Source organism: Entelurus aequoreus, linkage group LG15 (assembly GCF_033978785.1).
Source record: "Entelurus aequoreus isolate RoL-2023_Sb linkage group LG15, RoL_Eaeq_v1.1, whole genome shotgun sequence".
In the NCBI taxonomy this organism is placed as follows: domain Eukaryota; kingdom Metazoa; phylum Chordata; class Actinopteri; order Syngnathiformes; family Syngnathidae; genus Entelurus; species Entelurus aequoreus.
In genome coordinates, this window is record NC_084745.1 from 18,293,608 (window position 1) to 18,311,882 (window position 18,275).

An 18,275-nucleotide genomic window follows, 5' to 3' on the forward strand; every position below is an offset into this window, starting at 1 on the left:
CATGCACACACACACTCACTCCTATTGTGGCTCGGCTGTGTCCAGGTGACTGAGCTGGCGCCATTGGGCTCGCTGTTGGACCGTTTGAGGAAACGTCAGGGTCACATTCTGATCTCGGCGTTGTGCAACTACGCCGTGCAGGTCAGTTTTCAGACGACGAAAACGCTAACATTGCAACACTGAGCGTGTGTACTTCTTGTCCTAGGTGGCATGTGGCATGGCCTACCTGGAGCAGCGTCGTTTCCTCCACAGGGACCTGGCGGCCCGCAACGTGCTGCTGTCCACCAACGACTTGGTGAAGATTGGAGACTTCGGCCTGATGAGGGCGCTGCCGTCACACGCCGACCAGTACGTCATGGAGGAGGGCCATAAAATCCCGTTCCCATGGTGAGGAGGCATCTGGAGTTGGACATCATCCACACATCCACTAATGCAGGGGTGTCGAAACTTATTCCTCTGAGGGCCGCACATTAAAAATCAAAGCATGCATGGGCCATTTTGATATTTTTTTAATTTTCAAAACCAATACATTCTAAAGTTTTTTTTAACCTTTTGGGCTCTCCTCATGTTTGGTCCCGGCAACCCAGAAGGGTTTCAAAACATAAAAATGCTAAAAATAAGTTGTATGTTATTCATTTCCTTTTATTCCACACTTATGGTACAGTAAATCTCTCGATTAACTTCAGGTCTATTTGTCGATAAAAAGTAATTCATTTTTTTAAAATGTTTTAAGCCCTTTTTGGCAAAACCCTGTTTTTATGGCAAAAACACAAAATATGCATTATTTTCCCTTCCCAAAAAATTCTAAGTGGAATATTTGATGTGAAGTAAATTGAGCCCTAAATAGGTCCATAATTCATAGCATTAATTTAATTAATTGTTATTTTCTGAGCAGTGAGAGTTAAAAAAAAAAAAAAATCCCACAAAATTTAAATTTTTTAAAACTTTCAACTCTTAAGTCATCTTTAGGACTATCCGTCGATCATAAGTTTTTATTATTTTGTCATGTTTTTTTGTTTGTTTTATGCCCTTTCATTTCAAAGGATGTTTTTTTATATGGCAAACACACAAAATATGCAATATTTTCCCAAAAAGTTTTTCAAAAGTGGAATTTTTGATGTGAAGTAATTGGAGCCTTGAATGGGTCACTAATTCATAACAACATTGATTTTGATTCAGGCATAACAAATAAAAAAAATTACAGTATTTTTAGAATGTGCTTCGGCCGTATTTTCTGGACTATAGAGTGCACCCGTATTTAAACCACACCCACTAAAAAGTATATATTTTGAATTTAATGTATTTTCCATAAAATTAGGCGCACCGAACTATAAGCCGCAGATATATATGTTGTGAAATGAGGTATTTACACAGAAAGATTGTGTAAATGTTTATTTACATTCCTTAATTGTTTCCAAACAGTGCCTGTAACACGGCAGTAAAACGGCTGATCAAACAAAACAGAAGTCATCGTCCTGGACCCACTAGCTGTGGGAGCTAGCTCTCTAGTCAGCTAAACAGACTAAATAACTCTACGGTGACATTTTGGCGAATTTACTGAGGAATTTGTGAAACTGAAACAATACAAAAAGAATGCAGTTGTAAGTTAATAATACTAACACACACACTCGTAAACAAGTTAGCACATTAGCTTAAATTACTTCACGATGGCACGTACAAATATGCATGAAAACACTCCAACACACATCACACTTGTGACGGTTTAGTAAGTAAGAATTGTTTTAGTTATATTGTAACATTTACAAATGTTACTTGGATTGATGAATAAAGAATTCATACGAGTGGAAACGCTGCGGACGATTAGAAGACTGAACGGCACTTCTACTTCCGGTACAAAGCTTTAAACAGCAGGAAACACTGTAGCCGTACAGCCAGCAGCACCTGTAGTGAACAAACCATTCCAAAAGATGGCACCACAGCACAAACAAACACCATTTAAGTGTCTTTGCATGTGTTTAATGAAAACTATTTGTAATATGGCCGTCAGGGAAGAAAAATCCATAAATTAGTCGCACCGCTTTATATGCCGTAGGGATAAAGTAGCCGCTTATAGTCCGGAATTTACGGTGGCTCTGTGCCGCAAATGACCCACGGGCCACACTTTGAACACCCCTGCACTAATCTTTGTGTGATTCCCTCCAGGTGTGCTCCGGAATCTTTGAAATCCCGCAGCTTCTCGCACGCGTCCGACACCTGGATGTTCGGGGTGACCCTTTGGGAGATGTTCAGCCATGGACAGGAGCCATGGATGGGCCTGAATGGAAGCCAGGTGCTTAGATTCAAGTCCTGCCTTCACCATTCCAGAATTTGGTCCACTTTTGCTGACTGGGCTTTTTTTCGCAGATCCTCCACAAAGTGGACGTGGAGGCTGAGCGGCTGTGCAAGCCGGATGACTGTCCTCAGGACATCTACAACGTCGTACTGCAGTGCTGGAGCCCCAAACCAGAGGACAGACCCACCTTTGTCGCCCTCAGGGACTTCCTGATGGAGGTAGCACACTTTTTCTTTAACATGGAGATCTTATGACGAGCACTAACGAGGGTTGGGCGATATCCTCAAATATATATTCCAGCCTCCTGCGATAGTTATATAAATCACAAATTATTTGGCATATAAATGATAATAAAGTGGAGCATGGATTTTGAACTTAATTAGTTCTTCGAAATGTTCGTATAGTGAAGCAAATTTCTCCATAAGAAACAATTGAAATATGAATTACAAGTTCCAGACTCGACACAAGTCCATATTTTAGTTATACACTTTAATCACAACATAAAGTGCTATACAGAAGTGATGCATCAACTTTGTATATATTAGCAAGCCAAAAAACGATGAGCTGTCCTGTATGCGCTGCTCTGTCAACAGGCGCACACACATTGAAGTCCCTTTGGTGCCCTCACAAACGATCAGAAATCACAAAAAACTTTATTTTTACAACCATATTGCTACAATAATAAACATTTTAAAAAGTAATCATTAACATTGGCAAAGGATGAGCTCACGAGAAAGCAACAGACAGCTAGAGAGAGAATAGAATCGGGGGAAGGGCCGTGTTTGTGTGCCTTGAAAGACACGCTGCTGATAGCTCTTCTCTCCGCTGTGAAATAAGTCTGCTTTGGCATATTTTCAGAAAAGTTCAGTCTCATCACAATTAAAACTTGCTGTAGTACGATGCCTGCTTTCATCAATTTTCCCATACTTGTGAGCGCCATTAATGTACTCCTTACAAATAGGACTATTTTTTTAATTATTATTTTTGGAACTCCACAGCGATTCTCTCCTCCTTTCCACGCTTGTCTGTTGTGTTTTTGGGACTCACATTGAGTTAGCAAAATGCACAAAACTTGTTAACAGGCAAAAAAAAGAAAAGGCCCACACCCTGAGAAGTGAAGTAAAGGGCTCCGCTTCCCCAAAAATGCTGCGCCCTGCTTTTTGCCTGCAGGCATGACAAAAAATGAAAGTGTTCATACACAGAGACATATTTGGCTCTATCTCAAAGTTCGCAAATCGAGGTGTTTGTAAATCGAGGTTCCGCTGTAGAGCCCTTCCAAAATGGTTTACAAAGGCTCCTTTAGCTCCTGACGTATGCAGTAACAAATTGTCACTTCTGATTGTATTATTTTCTCAAAAACTATTACGGTAATAATATTTTTGTTATTTTTTTGTTGTAACATGGCTCTATCTACACTTTTGTTAAAATGTAATAATCACTTATTCTTCTGTTGTTTCAGTTTTAGCCGATACGACACATTTGCTTTTCGATCCAATACCAAGAAGTAGTTACAGGGGCAGGGTCATACCAATGCTGATACTTAAAATTTTCAACATCACTAAATGATTGCATTTTTGATCACAATCGTAATCAGGCAACAACACAGAGTGTTATTTCCCTGTTACCTTTTATTACATGTAGGGCTGCAACTAACGATTAATTTGATAATCGATTAATCTGTTGATTGCTTCGATTAATCGATTAATAATCAGATAAAAGAGACAAACTACATTTCTATCCTATCCAGTATTTTATTGAAAAAAAAACAGCACACTGGCACCATACTTATTTTGATTATTGTTTCTCAGCTGTTTGTAAATGTTGCAGTTTAAAAATAAAGGTTTATTTAAAAAAAAAAAAAAAAAATTATAATTTTTTTTAAAATAAAAAAATAAAAATAAAAAATAAAAAACCTCTGCGCATAGCATAGATCCAACAAATCGATGACTAAATTAATCGGCAACTATTTTAATAATCAATTTTAATCGATTTAATCAATTAGTTGTTTCAGCCCTAATTACATGCAATATTTTGAACAACATTAAATCAATAGTGCAAAATAACTAACTATTGGCTCTTATTCAAGTCCTTTGGTCTTTGCCCTTAAAGTCCTCCTGTGTCCAAGGACTCCTGGGTTTGTAAACTATAACAAAATCGATTTTCTTATAACAAGAAATATCGATCTAATCACTGTAGTATCAACCATATTCTGACGGTGTGTTGTGTAGCATGTTTAGTTAAGTTAGCTGCTAGCGAGGACACTACATTACGGTCGCCCACTTGCAGCTGCCAAATTAGCGCGACACACCTAGAATGTGTCATCAACATACATTATAACGATATGACCATAGTATTAAGAGCTCTGTCCTCGGCCAAATGTGTATCATTTATATCGTATATCGTGCAACCCTAGTGCTAATATCCTTCTTTTTCAGACCATGCCGACAGACATGAGAGCTCTCCAGGACTTTGCGGAGGAAGGCAAACTTGAGATTCAAATGAATGATGTCATCGCCATCATAGACGGAAGGTCAGTTCTTCAACTCCTCATCCATCTTCCCGTTTATTTTTCACCCATACTTTTGTTTTAGTGCGTGTGCGAGACAACTGCACAAAGCATCATCTGTTGATGTCACATTCCTCGCGTGACTGTCGAATTACTGAGTGCCTAAATGCCAGCTTGCGGAGTCCCGGGTGGCGCCCTCATGTGTCCGCATGTGCTTCTGCAGGGCAGAGCACTACTGGTGGAGAGGCCAGAACAGGCGAACGCTGCGCATGGGCCAGTTCCCTCGCCACGTGGTGACGGCGGTGGCGGGCCTGTCCGCACACGACATCAGCCGGCCGCTCAAGCACTCGTTCATCCATACGGGACACGGGGACACCGACCCGCACCGGAGCTGGGGCCACGCAGACCGCATAGACAGGTCAGCGGTGCTTGGGATGCTCACTCTTGGTACTTGGGCTCCGTCTTGTGGTACACGGGAACATTACAAGGTATTTCACCGACGTGAGTACAAGCCACGCTAAAAACTAATATAGCCGGTGAAGTTTATTAAAAAGGTTGTTTGAATGATATTAACAAAGTCCAAGACGACCTACACCCACTATCAAAAATGCAAAATGGTTCTTTTAGCTGATAGCCAAACCTAACTCAGTTATCAAAGCTCACCGTTAAGCATTTACACACCACACCAGCATCTTGGAACAAGGAGGAAATTTATGTAATTAATTAAGAATTTGATGTTATTAATATATTTGTGGCATCGTAAGAGAGAGCTATGAACAATGTTTTGTCTTGCATCTCCTGTCACATAACTGTGGTGCATTCAAGGACACTCGATGAAAAGGTAGAAACAGAGGCGTCACTAAGCTTTGAAGTAGAGATGTCCGATAATATCGGCCTGCCGATATTATTAGCCGATAAATGCTTTAAAATTTAAAATCGGAAATTATCGGTATTGTTTTTTTTATTATCGGTATCGTTTTTTAAAATTGTTATTAAATCAACATAAAAAACACAAGATACACTTACTATTAGTGCACCAACCCAAAAAACCTCCCTCCCCCATTTACACTCATTCACACAAAAGGGTTGTTTCTTTCTGTTATTAATATTCTGGTTCCTACATTATATATCAATATATATCAATACAGTCTGCAAGGGATACAGTCTGTAAGCACACATGATTGTGCATGCTGCTGGTCCACTAATAGTACTAACCTTTAACAGTTAATTTTACTCATTTTCATTAATTACTAGTTTCTATGTAACTGTTTTTATATTGTTTTACTTTCTTTTTTATTCAAAAAAATGTTTTTAATTTATCTTATTTTATTTTATTATTTAAAAAAAAAAGGACCTTATCTTCACCATACCTGGTTGTCCAAATTAGGCATAATAATGTGTTAATTCCACGACTGTATATATCAGTATCGGTTGATACCGGTATCGGTAATTAAAGGGTTGGACAATATCGGTATATCGGATATCGGCAAAAAGCCAATATCGGACATCCCTACTTTGAAGACATGGGTAAGTTTAACCCACAGGAGATGCACTGGCAATGATACTATCATAGGATTAAAGATCCATTATTATGATTCGTATTATCCACAAGGCGTATGAATCTTTGGGCACCTAACGATTCGATCCGATTTATATTCCTGGGGTGACAATTCGATTCAGAATCAGATTCTTGCAATGTAGTATTTGGTTTAAAATTTATGAAACTTTCAAATTAGGTTAGAGGTTAAAAAAAGCTCCTTCTGACTGCATGGAGATGGCCTAAAAATGTATTCCTAAAAATGTATTATTGTAAACATTTTTTTTACAATTTCTTCTTTTTTTTTTTAAATCTATTTTTTAAAATTATGAATTGATTTAGATCCGAATACATTTTGTGCACCCCTAATTTACTGATGATAATTATACATGAATAAACTACGGTAATCTCTACTTTACACTCTGAAGTAAAGGAAAACTTGACAACTGTATTTATAATCATATGATTATTTGAATTCATATTTTGGTCAATTTATATTGAATTTATTGGCACTTTTTTGTAAAAACAAAACAGATGTCGTCTAGATATGTTAAAACCATCTTTCAAGTCTAAAATCTAATTTAACGTTTTTGCATGTGTTTTAAATTTTTTATTTTTTTTGTGTGTGCATGGGGTGGCGGTGTTGGGTTCAGGGTGGGATAAGTGGCCCTTCAGGGTGCAGAATTTGGTGCTTTGCCCCTTGCAGCACAGTAACTGTGCAATGCAGTTACTATGAATGTCCACTGGGGCGCAGCACTGCACCACAGACCGCAGCCTCCACGAACGATGACATCACTCAATGCAAACAACAACCCATGTTGTCACATTGATACTAAATCATCTCTTGTCCTCTTCAGTCTATATTTGGGGAACCCCATGAAACCCCCAGATGTTCTCGGAGTGGACCCTTGCATGTCAAGACCGACCAAGCTCCCCAACCGGGCCAAAAGTAATAAAACAATACTTTTTAGTTGTCGTTTGTAACAAAGATTGACATGTAAAATGTGTTCTACTTCCTTGAAGAGCAACCACCTCCTCGCCCTCCTCAACCTGCAGTGCTGCTGAAGAGTAAGTGTCCCCTCTGCTGTCCGCCATGTCCAGCCACGTCCAGCCACGTCCTCTTGACTCCTCTGATGTGCCCTCAGAGCCTTACTACGATTCCGTGATGGAGGATTATGACGATGAGGAAGACGACCCTGCCAGCGCTCGGCCCGGCTTAAAGAGGGTCGGCGTGACCCTGGGCCTCAAGCTCCGCCCATGGGAAGGCTGCGGTGGCGGCGCACGCGCGGACGCCGGCGAAGTGTCGCTCATCGACTTCGACGACAGCTTCAGCTCGACCACGCCCTCACCGCTCACCGAAACGCAGCAGCCAGACGAGGACACGCTGAAGGTGCGCTTTGCAAATTATTTACAATCCCAAAAAGGGTTGCACGTTACAGACAATATAAATATGAAAGAGCTTTTAATACTGTCATCATATCGTGATAATGTATGTTGATGGTACATCCTAGTTGTGTCCCTCAAATTTGAACAGCGACAAGCAAACAAAGGCGTCCTTAATAAAATGTCCTCGCTAGCGTCCATTCACAGTGCGAAGACCGCAAATAAACTAAGTAACATTATCATTGGAGGTCTAGAGCAGGGGTGTCCAAACGTTTTGACTTGAAGGCCGCATTGGGCTATATATTGAAGGCCGCATTGGGATATATATATATATATATATATATATATATATATATATATATATATATATATATATATATATATATATATATATATATATATATATATACTACTACCGTTCAAAAGTTTGGGGTCACATTGAAATGTCCTTATTTTTTAAGGAAAAGCACTGTACTTTTCAATGAAGATAACTTTAAACTAGTCTTAACTTTAAAGAAAAACACTCTATACATTGCTAATGTGGTAAATGACTATTCTAGCTGCAAATGTCTGGTTTTTGGTGCAATATCTACATAGGTGTATAGAGGCCCATTTCCAGCAACTATCACTCCAGTGTTCTAATGGTACAATGTGTTTGCTCATTGGCTCAGAAGGCTAATTGATGATTAGAAAACCCTTGTGCAATCATGTTCACACATCTGAAAACAGTTTAGCTCGTTACAGAAGCTACAAAACTGACCTTCCTTTGAGCAGATTGAGTTTCTGGAGCATCACATTTGTGGGGTCAATTAAACACTCAAAATGGCCAGAAAAAGAGAACTTTCATCTGAAACTCGACAGTCTATTCTTGTTCTTAGAAATTAAGGCTATTCCACAAAATTGTTTGGGTGACCCCAAACTTTTGAATGGTAGTGTGTATATATATACATATGTATACATATATATATATATATATATATATATATATATATATATATATATATATATATATATATACTGTATGTGTTGGATGAATGAAATATGAAATCCGTGCTGCAGTCTGCAGGTGTACCTAATGTTGTGGCCCTGCTGTCATTCACAACTCCAACACGAACATTATTGTTTTTGCACTTTTTGGCTTCTTATGAAATAACTTTTTTAAATAGATACAATCTTGCACGTGGAAAGTTTAAGTGTGGGCTTTAGTTGATATAACACTCCCGTCAGGGGGTGCGTTCTACGGCGGGGGTGCATTCTCTACCACCAGGAGGCGGGATTACTGCGAGCCTCAGCCAGTGCGTCTTTTGCAACCGTTTTATGATCGCTCAGCACAAGAAATACTTGCACACATACAGTTGTTGACAAAATACACTGTACATTATATACCTCAGCTAACTAAACTATGGAAATGTATAATATAATTCATATAGCAATACGGTCTCACTGCACAGCAGGCCAGTAGTTAGCCGAGTCCGCAATCCATGTTGAGGCACAACGCAGTGACGTGCTGATCACCGCACCGTCTCTTCTCAGTATTTGAACGGCAATTGTGAAAATTCAGCGATTTTGAATACAAATAATCTAAAACTGGTGAAGTTAAATGGAAAATAACTTCATAGTATAATCACTGGATACATATAACAATTTTTTATTTTTTTTATTTTTACATTTTTTTTCTTTCCATGATGGCACGTGAGGCCCCGCCTCACCTGCCTCCAGTGACTGCACGTCACTGATATATATATATATATATATATATATATATATATATATATATATATATATATATATATATATATATATATATATATATATATATATATATATATATATATATATATATATATATATATATATATATATATATATATATATATATATATATATCAAATCAAATCAACTTTATTTATAAAGCACATTTAAAATTTACCACAGGGGTAGCCAAAGTGCTGTACAATGGGCAGGTTAAAAGATAATACGAGAACCGAGCAAACACAACACAAACAGAACACGATAAAAATAAATAAATAAAATATAAAAACATAAAAACAGGTTCACAGCAGGTGTATTATGGGGCGCCATTGCAGGATGGATATCACTGTGTTAAAAGCCATGGAATAAAAGTATGTTTTTAAGAGAGATTTAAAAACAGGAAGAGAGGAGGCTTGTCTGATACTCAGAGGTAGGTCGTTCCAGAGCTTGGAAGCAGCAGCAGCGAAAGCTCTGTCACCTCTAAGCTTCAGCCTTGTGTCCGGGACCGTCAGTAGCAGCTGATCGGCTGATCTTAGGGATCGTGTGGGGCAGTAAGGCTGAAGGAGGTCGGAGAGATATGTTGGCGCGAGGTTGTTTAGACATTTAAAAACAAATAAAAGCAGTTTAAAATGTATTCGGTAAAGCACAGGGAGCCAGTGAAGGGATGCTAATATAGGGGTGATGTGCTCACGTCTGCGGGTCTGTGTTAGCAGACGAGCAGCAGAGTTCTGCACGAGCTGCAGGCGGGCAAACGAGGCCTGGCTAATGCCTACATACAGGGCATTGCAGTAGTCTAAACGAGTCGAGATAAAGGCGTGGATTAATTTCTCGAGATAATGTCCTGATAGAAGCGGTTTCACTTTCGCTATTTGGCGTAATTGATAAAAGCTTTTTTGTACGACGCTGCTGATTTGTTTTTCGAATTTAAAATCTGATATATATATATATACCGGTATTAGTATAGTACCGCGATACTATTGAATAATTTTCGGTACGATACCGTCTCTGAAACGTACCGGTCCCGCGTCGAAGTCACGTCGTGACATTGCTGGTTTACAGGCAGACGAGCATGTTCGGCGGCACACAATCACATAGAGTACTTACAAGCAGACACAGTGTGTAGACAGAAAAGGGAGAACGGACGCATTTTGGTGTAAAAACTAAAGATAAAGGTGAAGTTATAACACTGAAACGCCCACAGGAAGAGATGCCTTAAGACACGGCGAGCTAGTTAGCGGCTAGCGTCCATCCGCCGTCTGCAGTGTTTTAGCTACTTCTAAATCACTAATCCTCGCCTCCATGGCGACAAATAAAGTAAGTTTCTTACAAGTATCATCCCTGCAAGACGAGGAATAGCTAAACATGCTTCACTACACACCGTAGCTCACCGGCGTCACAATGTAAACAAACGCCATGGGTGGATCTACACCTGACATCCACTGTAATGATTTCAAGTACAGGAACGTATCTAGTCGATACTACTATGATTACGTCAATATTTTTTGGCATCACAACATCTTCTTTCGTTTTTTTTAAATGTATGTTATGTTTATAAACTCAGGAAATACGTCCCTGGACACATAAGGACTTTGAATATGACCAATGTATGATCCTGTAACTACTTGGTATCGGATTGATACCCAAATTTGTGGTATCATCCAAAACTAATGTAAAGTAGAAAAAAAAGTGATTATTACATTTGAACAGAAGTGTAGACAGAACATGTTAAAAGAGGAAGTAAGCAGATATTAACAGTAAATGAACAAGTAGATTAATAATTAATTTTCTACCACTTGTCCTTAATAACGTTGACAAAATAATAGAATGATAAATGACACAATATGTTACTGCATATGTCAGCAGACTAATTAGGAGCCTTTGTTTGTTTACTTACTACTAAAAGACAAGTTGTCTTGTATGTTCACTATTTTATTTAAGGACTTAACTGCAATAAGAAACATATGTTTAATGTACCCTAAGATTTTTTGTTAAAATATAGCCAATAATGCAATTTTTTTGTGGTCCCCTTTATCTAGAAAAGTACCGAAATTATTTTAGTAATGGTACCAAAATATTGGTATCGTTACATTAGTATATATACATATGTACAGTATATACGCTAAGATGGAGCTCTTGAATGTAAACGGGTAGGCGGATCAATTCAAATATCAACAGTAATGTTAACACATATAGTCTCAATTTATGTTCGATACTACAGTGATTAGATCAATATTTTTGTTATTATCCTAAAATCGTTTTAAGGCGTTTTTGTTATTGTTTAAAATAAGTCCCTGGGCACAGGAGGACTTTAAGTGCAAAAATCTAAGGATATAAACTAGAACTATTATTTTAATTTGCTTTAAAATATTGTATGTAATAAAAGAGGATAAGGAAAAAGTTATGTATTTCATTGATATTGTTACACTCCCATTCTGTGGTTATGTCTGATTATATTTGTGATGATGAAATGTAATCATTCAATGATCTTGATCATTAGAAGAATCAGTATTAGCATTAGTATGACCAAGACTGTTACTAATAACTACTGCGTTGGATCCATACCCAAATGTATGTAAAATAACTAATGTGAAGTATCCAAACAACAGAAGAATAAGTACTTATTACATTTTAACACGTGTATTGATTAACACCACAAACCACCTAAATAAGTTACCGTAAGTGAGGGCGGGGCTTTTCCTCTGCTTCTCTTTTTTACTGTAAGTTTGTGAAGACGAACTAAAAAGCAATAAACCAAGCGTTTTTCTTCCAAATAAAAAGCAGCAGCTGAGGACTGCAGCCACTTAAACAACAACAACAACAACAGGGGGCCTCTCGGGGGTTCGCGCTTGCCGCTTTTCGCCCGGTAATGTCATAGCGGTAACCTCTTCCCCTCGGATGCACGCAATGTGACGAGATGGTGCGCATTGATTGCTGACTTAATGCTTCACGCTTTAATGGCTGACTTTGTCTCACGCTATTTGCACCCTTCTTGCGTCAGAAGCAAACAAAGAAATAACCCGTTATTGTTCCGCATTCAGAAACGTTGATGCATTCTGTCCAATAAGGATAATAAAACCAATCCAATGAATATAAGTTTAGCTACCTGCTTTTAGCTTTGTAGTAGATGATCTGATTGATTTTTTTTTTTTAACCATAATCAATGAAAAACTATTCCCCGGTCCGCACTTTAGGGGTCAGGTCACTCAAAAGCCCCTCTATTTATTTTATCTTGAATTGGTTTCTTGTTTACATTTATTAGCAGGACGTTTGAATCATGATGCAAATATTGCCAAGTATGAGTAACGTCAATGTTTTAGGACACGCCCTCCATCCTGGACTGGCCCCTCCCACAGCCGACCTACGACGAGGTTGCTACGGAACTGCCAGACCAATTGGAGGACCAGGAGGTGCGATCCATCAACAAAGGGACAACGGAAGAGGCCCCGCCCACTCCCTCCGGCGCCGCCATGTTGGGCAGGAACGAGTCTCAGTCGGCTGACCTCTTCCAGGAGCTTCAGCGAGAGGTGGAGAGGTGTTGAAGTCCGAGGTGTCATTGTTTGAGCTAACTTGCTGTCCCCGTGCTGACGTAGGTGATGGTGAAGCTGCAGGTTCCCATGGCGACAGGCCGCTCTCTGCCCTCCTCACCGCTCCCGCCGCCGCTGGCCCCGCTCACGCCTCACCGGCAGATCTATCTGCCGCCTCCCTCGCCGTCCTCCAGCTTCACGTCGGGCTTCGGGGACCGACCGGTGGTGCCGCCCCGCAGCCCCGCGCCGCCGCTGCGCCCCTCCAAGGTCGCCGCCCACCCGCACCACAGCTCCATCTCTCTGGAGCTGGAGGACACGCCTCCCCAGATCCCTCCGCGGGACCGCGCCCTCTCCCAGCCGGGCTCGCGCTCCTCCTCGCCGCTCACTCTGGTGCCGTCCTCCCCCTTCCTTCCACCTCCCCCGCTTTCCGTCTCCCCCCGTCGGGCGTCTGGCCTCCTGGGTCCCCTGCTGTCCTGCTCCCCTCCCAAAGGCCCGCCTCCTGGTTCTTCTTCCTCCTTTTTGGATCCTCTGGCTTTGCGGGAGCCTCGTGGACTCTCCTCCGCGATTGACAGCTCGCAGAGCTCTGCCCCGGCCCCATTGCCAGAGCGACCAGCTATACTGGAAAGGTGCGATGACGACATATCGAGAGTTTTCGGCGTGAGATGCTTGTAGCGGCAGTTATGAAAGAGCGTTCTATTTTCCGCCCCGCTGGCACATACAACACTGTTTTTACCGCAGCTTCAATAAGCAGAAGAATGGAAAAAAGTCATGCAAGAATCACTCAATACAATCTCTGCTTGACTGACAGGCTCGCGTGTATTTGTCTCCCTGTGTGCTGAATCACTTCACACACCTCCAATGTTTGCGCCCTTTGACGTCATTCCTTCCAAGATATTTGCTTTTGATTCCCTCAGTCTACACGGAAAAAAAATGGATATAAGTAAATGACAAAAATATATTTTCTGGAAGTACCTCAACTTGTGAGTTTAATTAGTCCTGTGAGGGAGCTCTTAACTCAAAACACTTGTATCTAAAATCAACATCCCCTATTGAAATGAATAGAAACCAATTTAATCTTTGCTTGTCCCGCTCACCACCAAAGGTTAACATGTAACTTGTAGGGATGTGACTCTTTGGGCACCTAAGGATTGGATTTCTGTGGTGACTATTCAATTCAACAGGATTCTCGCAATATATTTTTTGGTGTAATAATTATAATTAAACTTTTTTAAAACCGCTTACAGCTTAGTAAAGCTCTTTGTTGCATAGAGATGGCCTTAAAACGTATTTGTAAAAATAGATTCTTGGTAAAAAAAAAAAAACGTATAAAAAAAAATGTTTTTTATATATATATATATACCTAGAGTAGGTAAGGGTTTCATATGCTCTAATTCCTGGGTGGATCTCAGATAAGAGGAAGGGCGGGGGGTTAATCATTTTGGAATGCTATCTGCTGAAAATGAAGGAAAGCGCCACTACGTGGCAACTGATGCTGTGGTCAAAGTTGGAAGTGCCACAAAACACATTTCAAGATATTCAACACTCTACTGCCATCTGGCGGCTAAAGTGGACAGTGCACCCTCCCAATTCGTCACGTATCATGTGTCCGGTAAACCGGGACTAATGGGGCCCTATGAATCCCCTTCCTACTGTACATTTATACATATGTATGTATATATATATGATGTATGATATATATTTAAATCTTTAAAAAAATAATTATGAATCGATATAAAATTGGAATGAATAAAAATCGCGATTCGGATGTGAATCGATTTTTTTTGCGCACCCCTAGTACATTCCTTTTAAAGAAACTTGCATGTACAAATATATATTATATATACACAATATAATAGAATGTACAACTAACAACTATAGTAGTTTCATAAAATAATGTACAGCATTTACCTTAGAGAGTGGACTTCGACAGTTTCTTCTTCAATCTGCTTCTCTGTCAAACACACCGTCAGCAGCTTCTTGATATTTTCATGGATAAATGTTCACCGTTTCCTTATTATTTCAACATTATTGGCTGGTGTTACTCATTTTGCTTCAGTATGGTGCAGACTCACAGTGATACGCTTAAACTGCTTCGTCAAGTTGGCGACGCGCTCGGTCATGCTTTTGATGATCTTTCTTTCAGTTTGAGAATATCGTCCACTTTTTTTTCCTCGGCACTGTTCTTTACACTCACCTTCTTCCTTTCCGTGTTTGTAAAACCAAGTAATGTCGATCTTTAGCTATAAGCTAATGCTAGCGAGTAAGTTCAGATGTTTTAGGCGGATTTTAAGGGGTTCACTTTGACATTTCCTCTGCTAACTAATGGCGGGGATTCTTGTGACTCAACCTTTTACTTGTAACTTAGAGCAAACCACTTAACCAGTAATAGCACTTAGCTCAAAACCCTCTTATTGAAGTTAATATACTTCTCTATATACATTTTATTTATAATATAATTTTAAATATTGTGTGAATACACTTTGAAAAAGAAACAAGTGTTTTCAAAAGGCAGTATTTAATACTTTCTGTCTCCCTCTAATCAAGGTACGGCGCAGCCAATATGGCGGCGGTCAAACCAATGATACAGCACCCTGCCCGGGCCAAGTCCAACTCCTCTTACAACAACAACAACAACGGACGGACGGCAGCTCCCAGCATGCAGCGGGAGCTGAGCATCATACAGGTGTGTGCAAGGAAGAAGACAACACGCACGAAGCGAGCGTCTGCTAATATCCTGTGCCGTGTTTGTCTTGGAGCAGGTCCAAGGAGCCGTTCATGGGGTCACACTGGACGAGTGTCAGGCTGCGTTGCAAAGTCACAACTGGGGAATCCAGCAGGCCGTCGACCATTTGAAGGTAGCTAGTTTATGTGCCTCACAGTCAAAATATCTAATGTTAGTGTAAATGATGCTTGTGGCGCCCCCGACTGGTTGTGCTCACAATACTTTGGAAAACACATGTAATCATTAGAACGGTCACCAAATACCACCTTAGAAAAAACTTTGGCTCTCCAAGTACCACCATAATAATCAACATTAAAATACAGTAGTAGGGGATGGGTGAAACGCAGAGAGTAATTTCAGTGACTATCAGTGGTACTTTAACTTTAACTTTTTGATAAATTAAAAGTAAAAAAAATCCCAAATCTTGTAACATTCATTCCACAATGGTGGATTGTCGCAAAAATGGGCGGAGCAACACTAAGTTTTTCTTCATTTTCACTTCCTGTAGTTGGGAAATGTCCCAATATTTTTGTCCCAAGTTGTATGGCGGCAACAGCAACAACAACAACAACAACACAAGCTTTATCAGATGACATTTATTGTACTGTTTTGTTTTCTGTCATTGTGGATGAAGGTGGAGCAGTTGTTTCGTCTGGGCCTGCGGTCCCGGTCCGAGTGCGAGGCGCTCCTGCGGCGCTCCCAGTGGAACCTGGAACAGGCCAGCTCGCTCATGCTGGACGCGTACGGACCGCACTGCAACAGCATATGTAAATAATCACCATTTGAAATAAAAAGTGGTGTTCTCCAGGGCTCTATGATAGATCCACCGGATGTTACATCCGCTGACTGCCTCTCTCTGAATTGTCTGACAGGAAGTGACGGCAGCAGGAGATATCAGCGGTGACTCCTCTGTCCAAGGACCCGGCCTTGAATGTTCTCCTCTTGTATGTACTGTGAACACATGCTCCAAACTGGTGTCGCACAATTGAACCGCTTACTTGAACTCAGACATGCGCTGGTTATTTATTTTTACTACTTAAATGTCATATTTGAGATGCACTAACTTACTGCAGCTGTATAAAAAGAAACCCCACGCGAATGCGCAACACTTCTTATGTCGTGTATCCGCAGGTGGAAATAAAAGTGGTATGAAAAGAGAATGCCCCCGGGATCAAACGTGTGACCTTTCCATTACGGGACAAGTCTCTACTGCACTCCATCTCTCCCCGCTCATATTGATTGCAGTGGTGCTCTGAATCAGTGTGTGATCCCTGGACGGCCTTTCTCATCCACAACATCACTAAGCACTCCTGTCACATTTACTGATGGTGCGTGACACACACACACACACACACACACACACACACACACACACACACACACACACACACACACACACACACACACACACACACACACACACACACACACACACACACACACACACACACACCATTCACTTGCTCAGTTTGCAGACAGACAATCTACCTTAATGACTCAATCAAATTTGTGGTATCAAATCACATGACGAGTTTGATGCCAGACAAGTAAGTAAGTAAGTAAGTGAGATTTCCCAGCCTGCTGAATAACTTGTCAGTTGTGCTTACTTAGCATGGACTCCGGACTCCTACCAGGACTGTTTATCCTAATGTTAGCTCCGTGTTCTCTGCCACATTTTTATTTATTCATTTTTGGCATTCATTTAGTTAGCCAACAAATGAGGTTCCCCTGGGGTCAATCATGAGTCCACTATAAAAATGTGTTTTTAAAAAGTCTGAGTCCGTTTTGCGTATTCTAAGGGTCGCACAGACTAGAGGGAATTCACGGCTTTTTGAAGTGATCCGAATCCGGAGCCTGGCTCGTTAGTATAGTTATTTTTTTAATATGTATTATTAATTTTTTTGTAATTACTGAAACAATCACTGGTAGCAATTATAAGATAATATGTTGATCAGGATAATTTACTTACCCCAGTATTACTATTATTCTAAAATATTTACTATATATTTTTTTTTCTGTTGCAAGTACACCTCTGCACAATGATAGGCAAGCTACCGTATTTTTCGGACTACAAGTCGCAGTTTTTTTCATAGTTTGGCCGGAGGTGCGACTTATACTCTGGAGCGACTTATGTGTGAAATTATTAACACATTACCGTAAAATATCAAATAATATTATTTAGCTCATTCACGTAAGAGACTAGACGTATAAGATTTCATCGGATTTAGCGATTAGGAGTGACAGATTGTTTGGTAAACGTATAGTATGTTCTATATGTTATAGTTATTTGAATGACTCTTACCATAATATGTTACGTCAACATACCAGGCACGTTCTCAGTTGGTTATTTATGCGTCATATAACGCACACTTATCCAGCCTGTTGTTCACTATTCTTTATTTATTTTAAATTGCCTTTCAAATGACTATTCTTGGTGTTGGGTTTTATCAAATACATTTCCCCAAAAAATGCGACTTATACTCCAGTGCGACTTATATATGTTTTTTTCCTTCTTTATTATGCATTTTCGTCCGGTGCGACTTATACTCCTGTGCGAC

General features: G+C 40.1%; 1 protein-coding gene across 6 annotated transcripts in view; it reads left to right on the forward strand.

Annotated features, from left to right (window-relative positions):
• The window catches only part of tnk2a (tyrosine kinase, non-receptor, 2a), a 29,110-nt gene extending 11,039 nt beyond the window's left edge, over nucleotides 1-18,071 (forward strand). For 5 of the 6 annotated variants that reach the window (XM_062020942.1, XM_062020941.1, XM_062020940.1 and 2 more), the window contains 15 exons: nucleotides 46-141; nucleotides 206-387; nucleotides 2,164-2,290; nucleotides 2,365-2,511; nucleotides 4,729-4,823; nucleotides 5,023-5,217; nucleotides 7,194-7,285; nucleotides 7,360-7,404; nucleotides 7,482-7,726; nucleotides 12,789-12,995; nucleotides 13,062-13,621; nucleotides 15,540-15,678; nucleotides 15,755-15,850; nucleotides 16,352-16,484; nucleotides 16,590-16,838. In XM_062020942.1, the coding sequence (XP_061876926.1) occupies nucleotides 46-141; nucleotides 206-387; nucleotides 2,164-2,290; nucleotides 2,365-2,511; nucleotides 4,729-4,823; nucleotides 5,023-5,217; nucleotides 7,194-7,285; nucleotides 7,360-7,404; nucleotides 7,482-7,726; nucleotides 12,789-12,995; nucleotides 13,062-13,621; nucleotides 15,540-15,678; nucleotides 15,755-15,850; nucleotides 16,352-16,484; nucleotides 16,590-16,591 (2,361 nt within the window). In that variant the 3' untranslated portion in view covers nucleotides 16,592-16,838. The other variant, XR_009821151.1, reaches the window with a different exon arrangement.
• The last annotated feature ends 204 nt before the right edge of the window (nucleotides 18,072-18,275 follow it).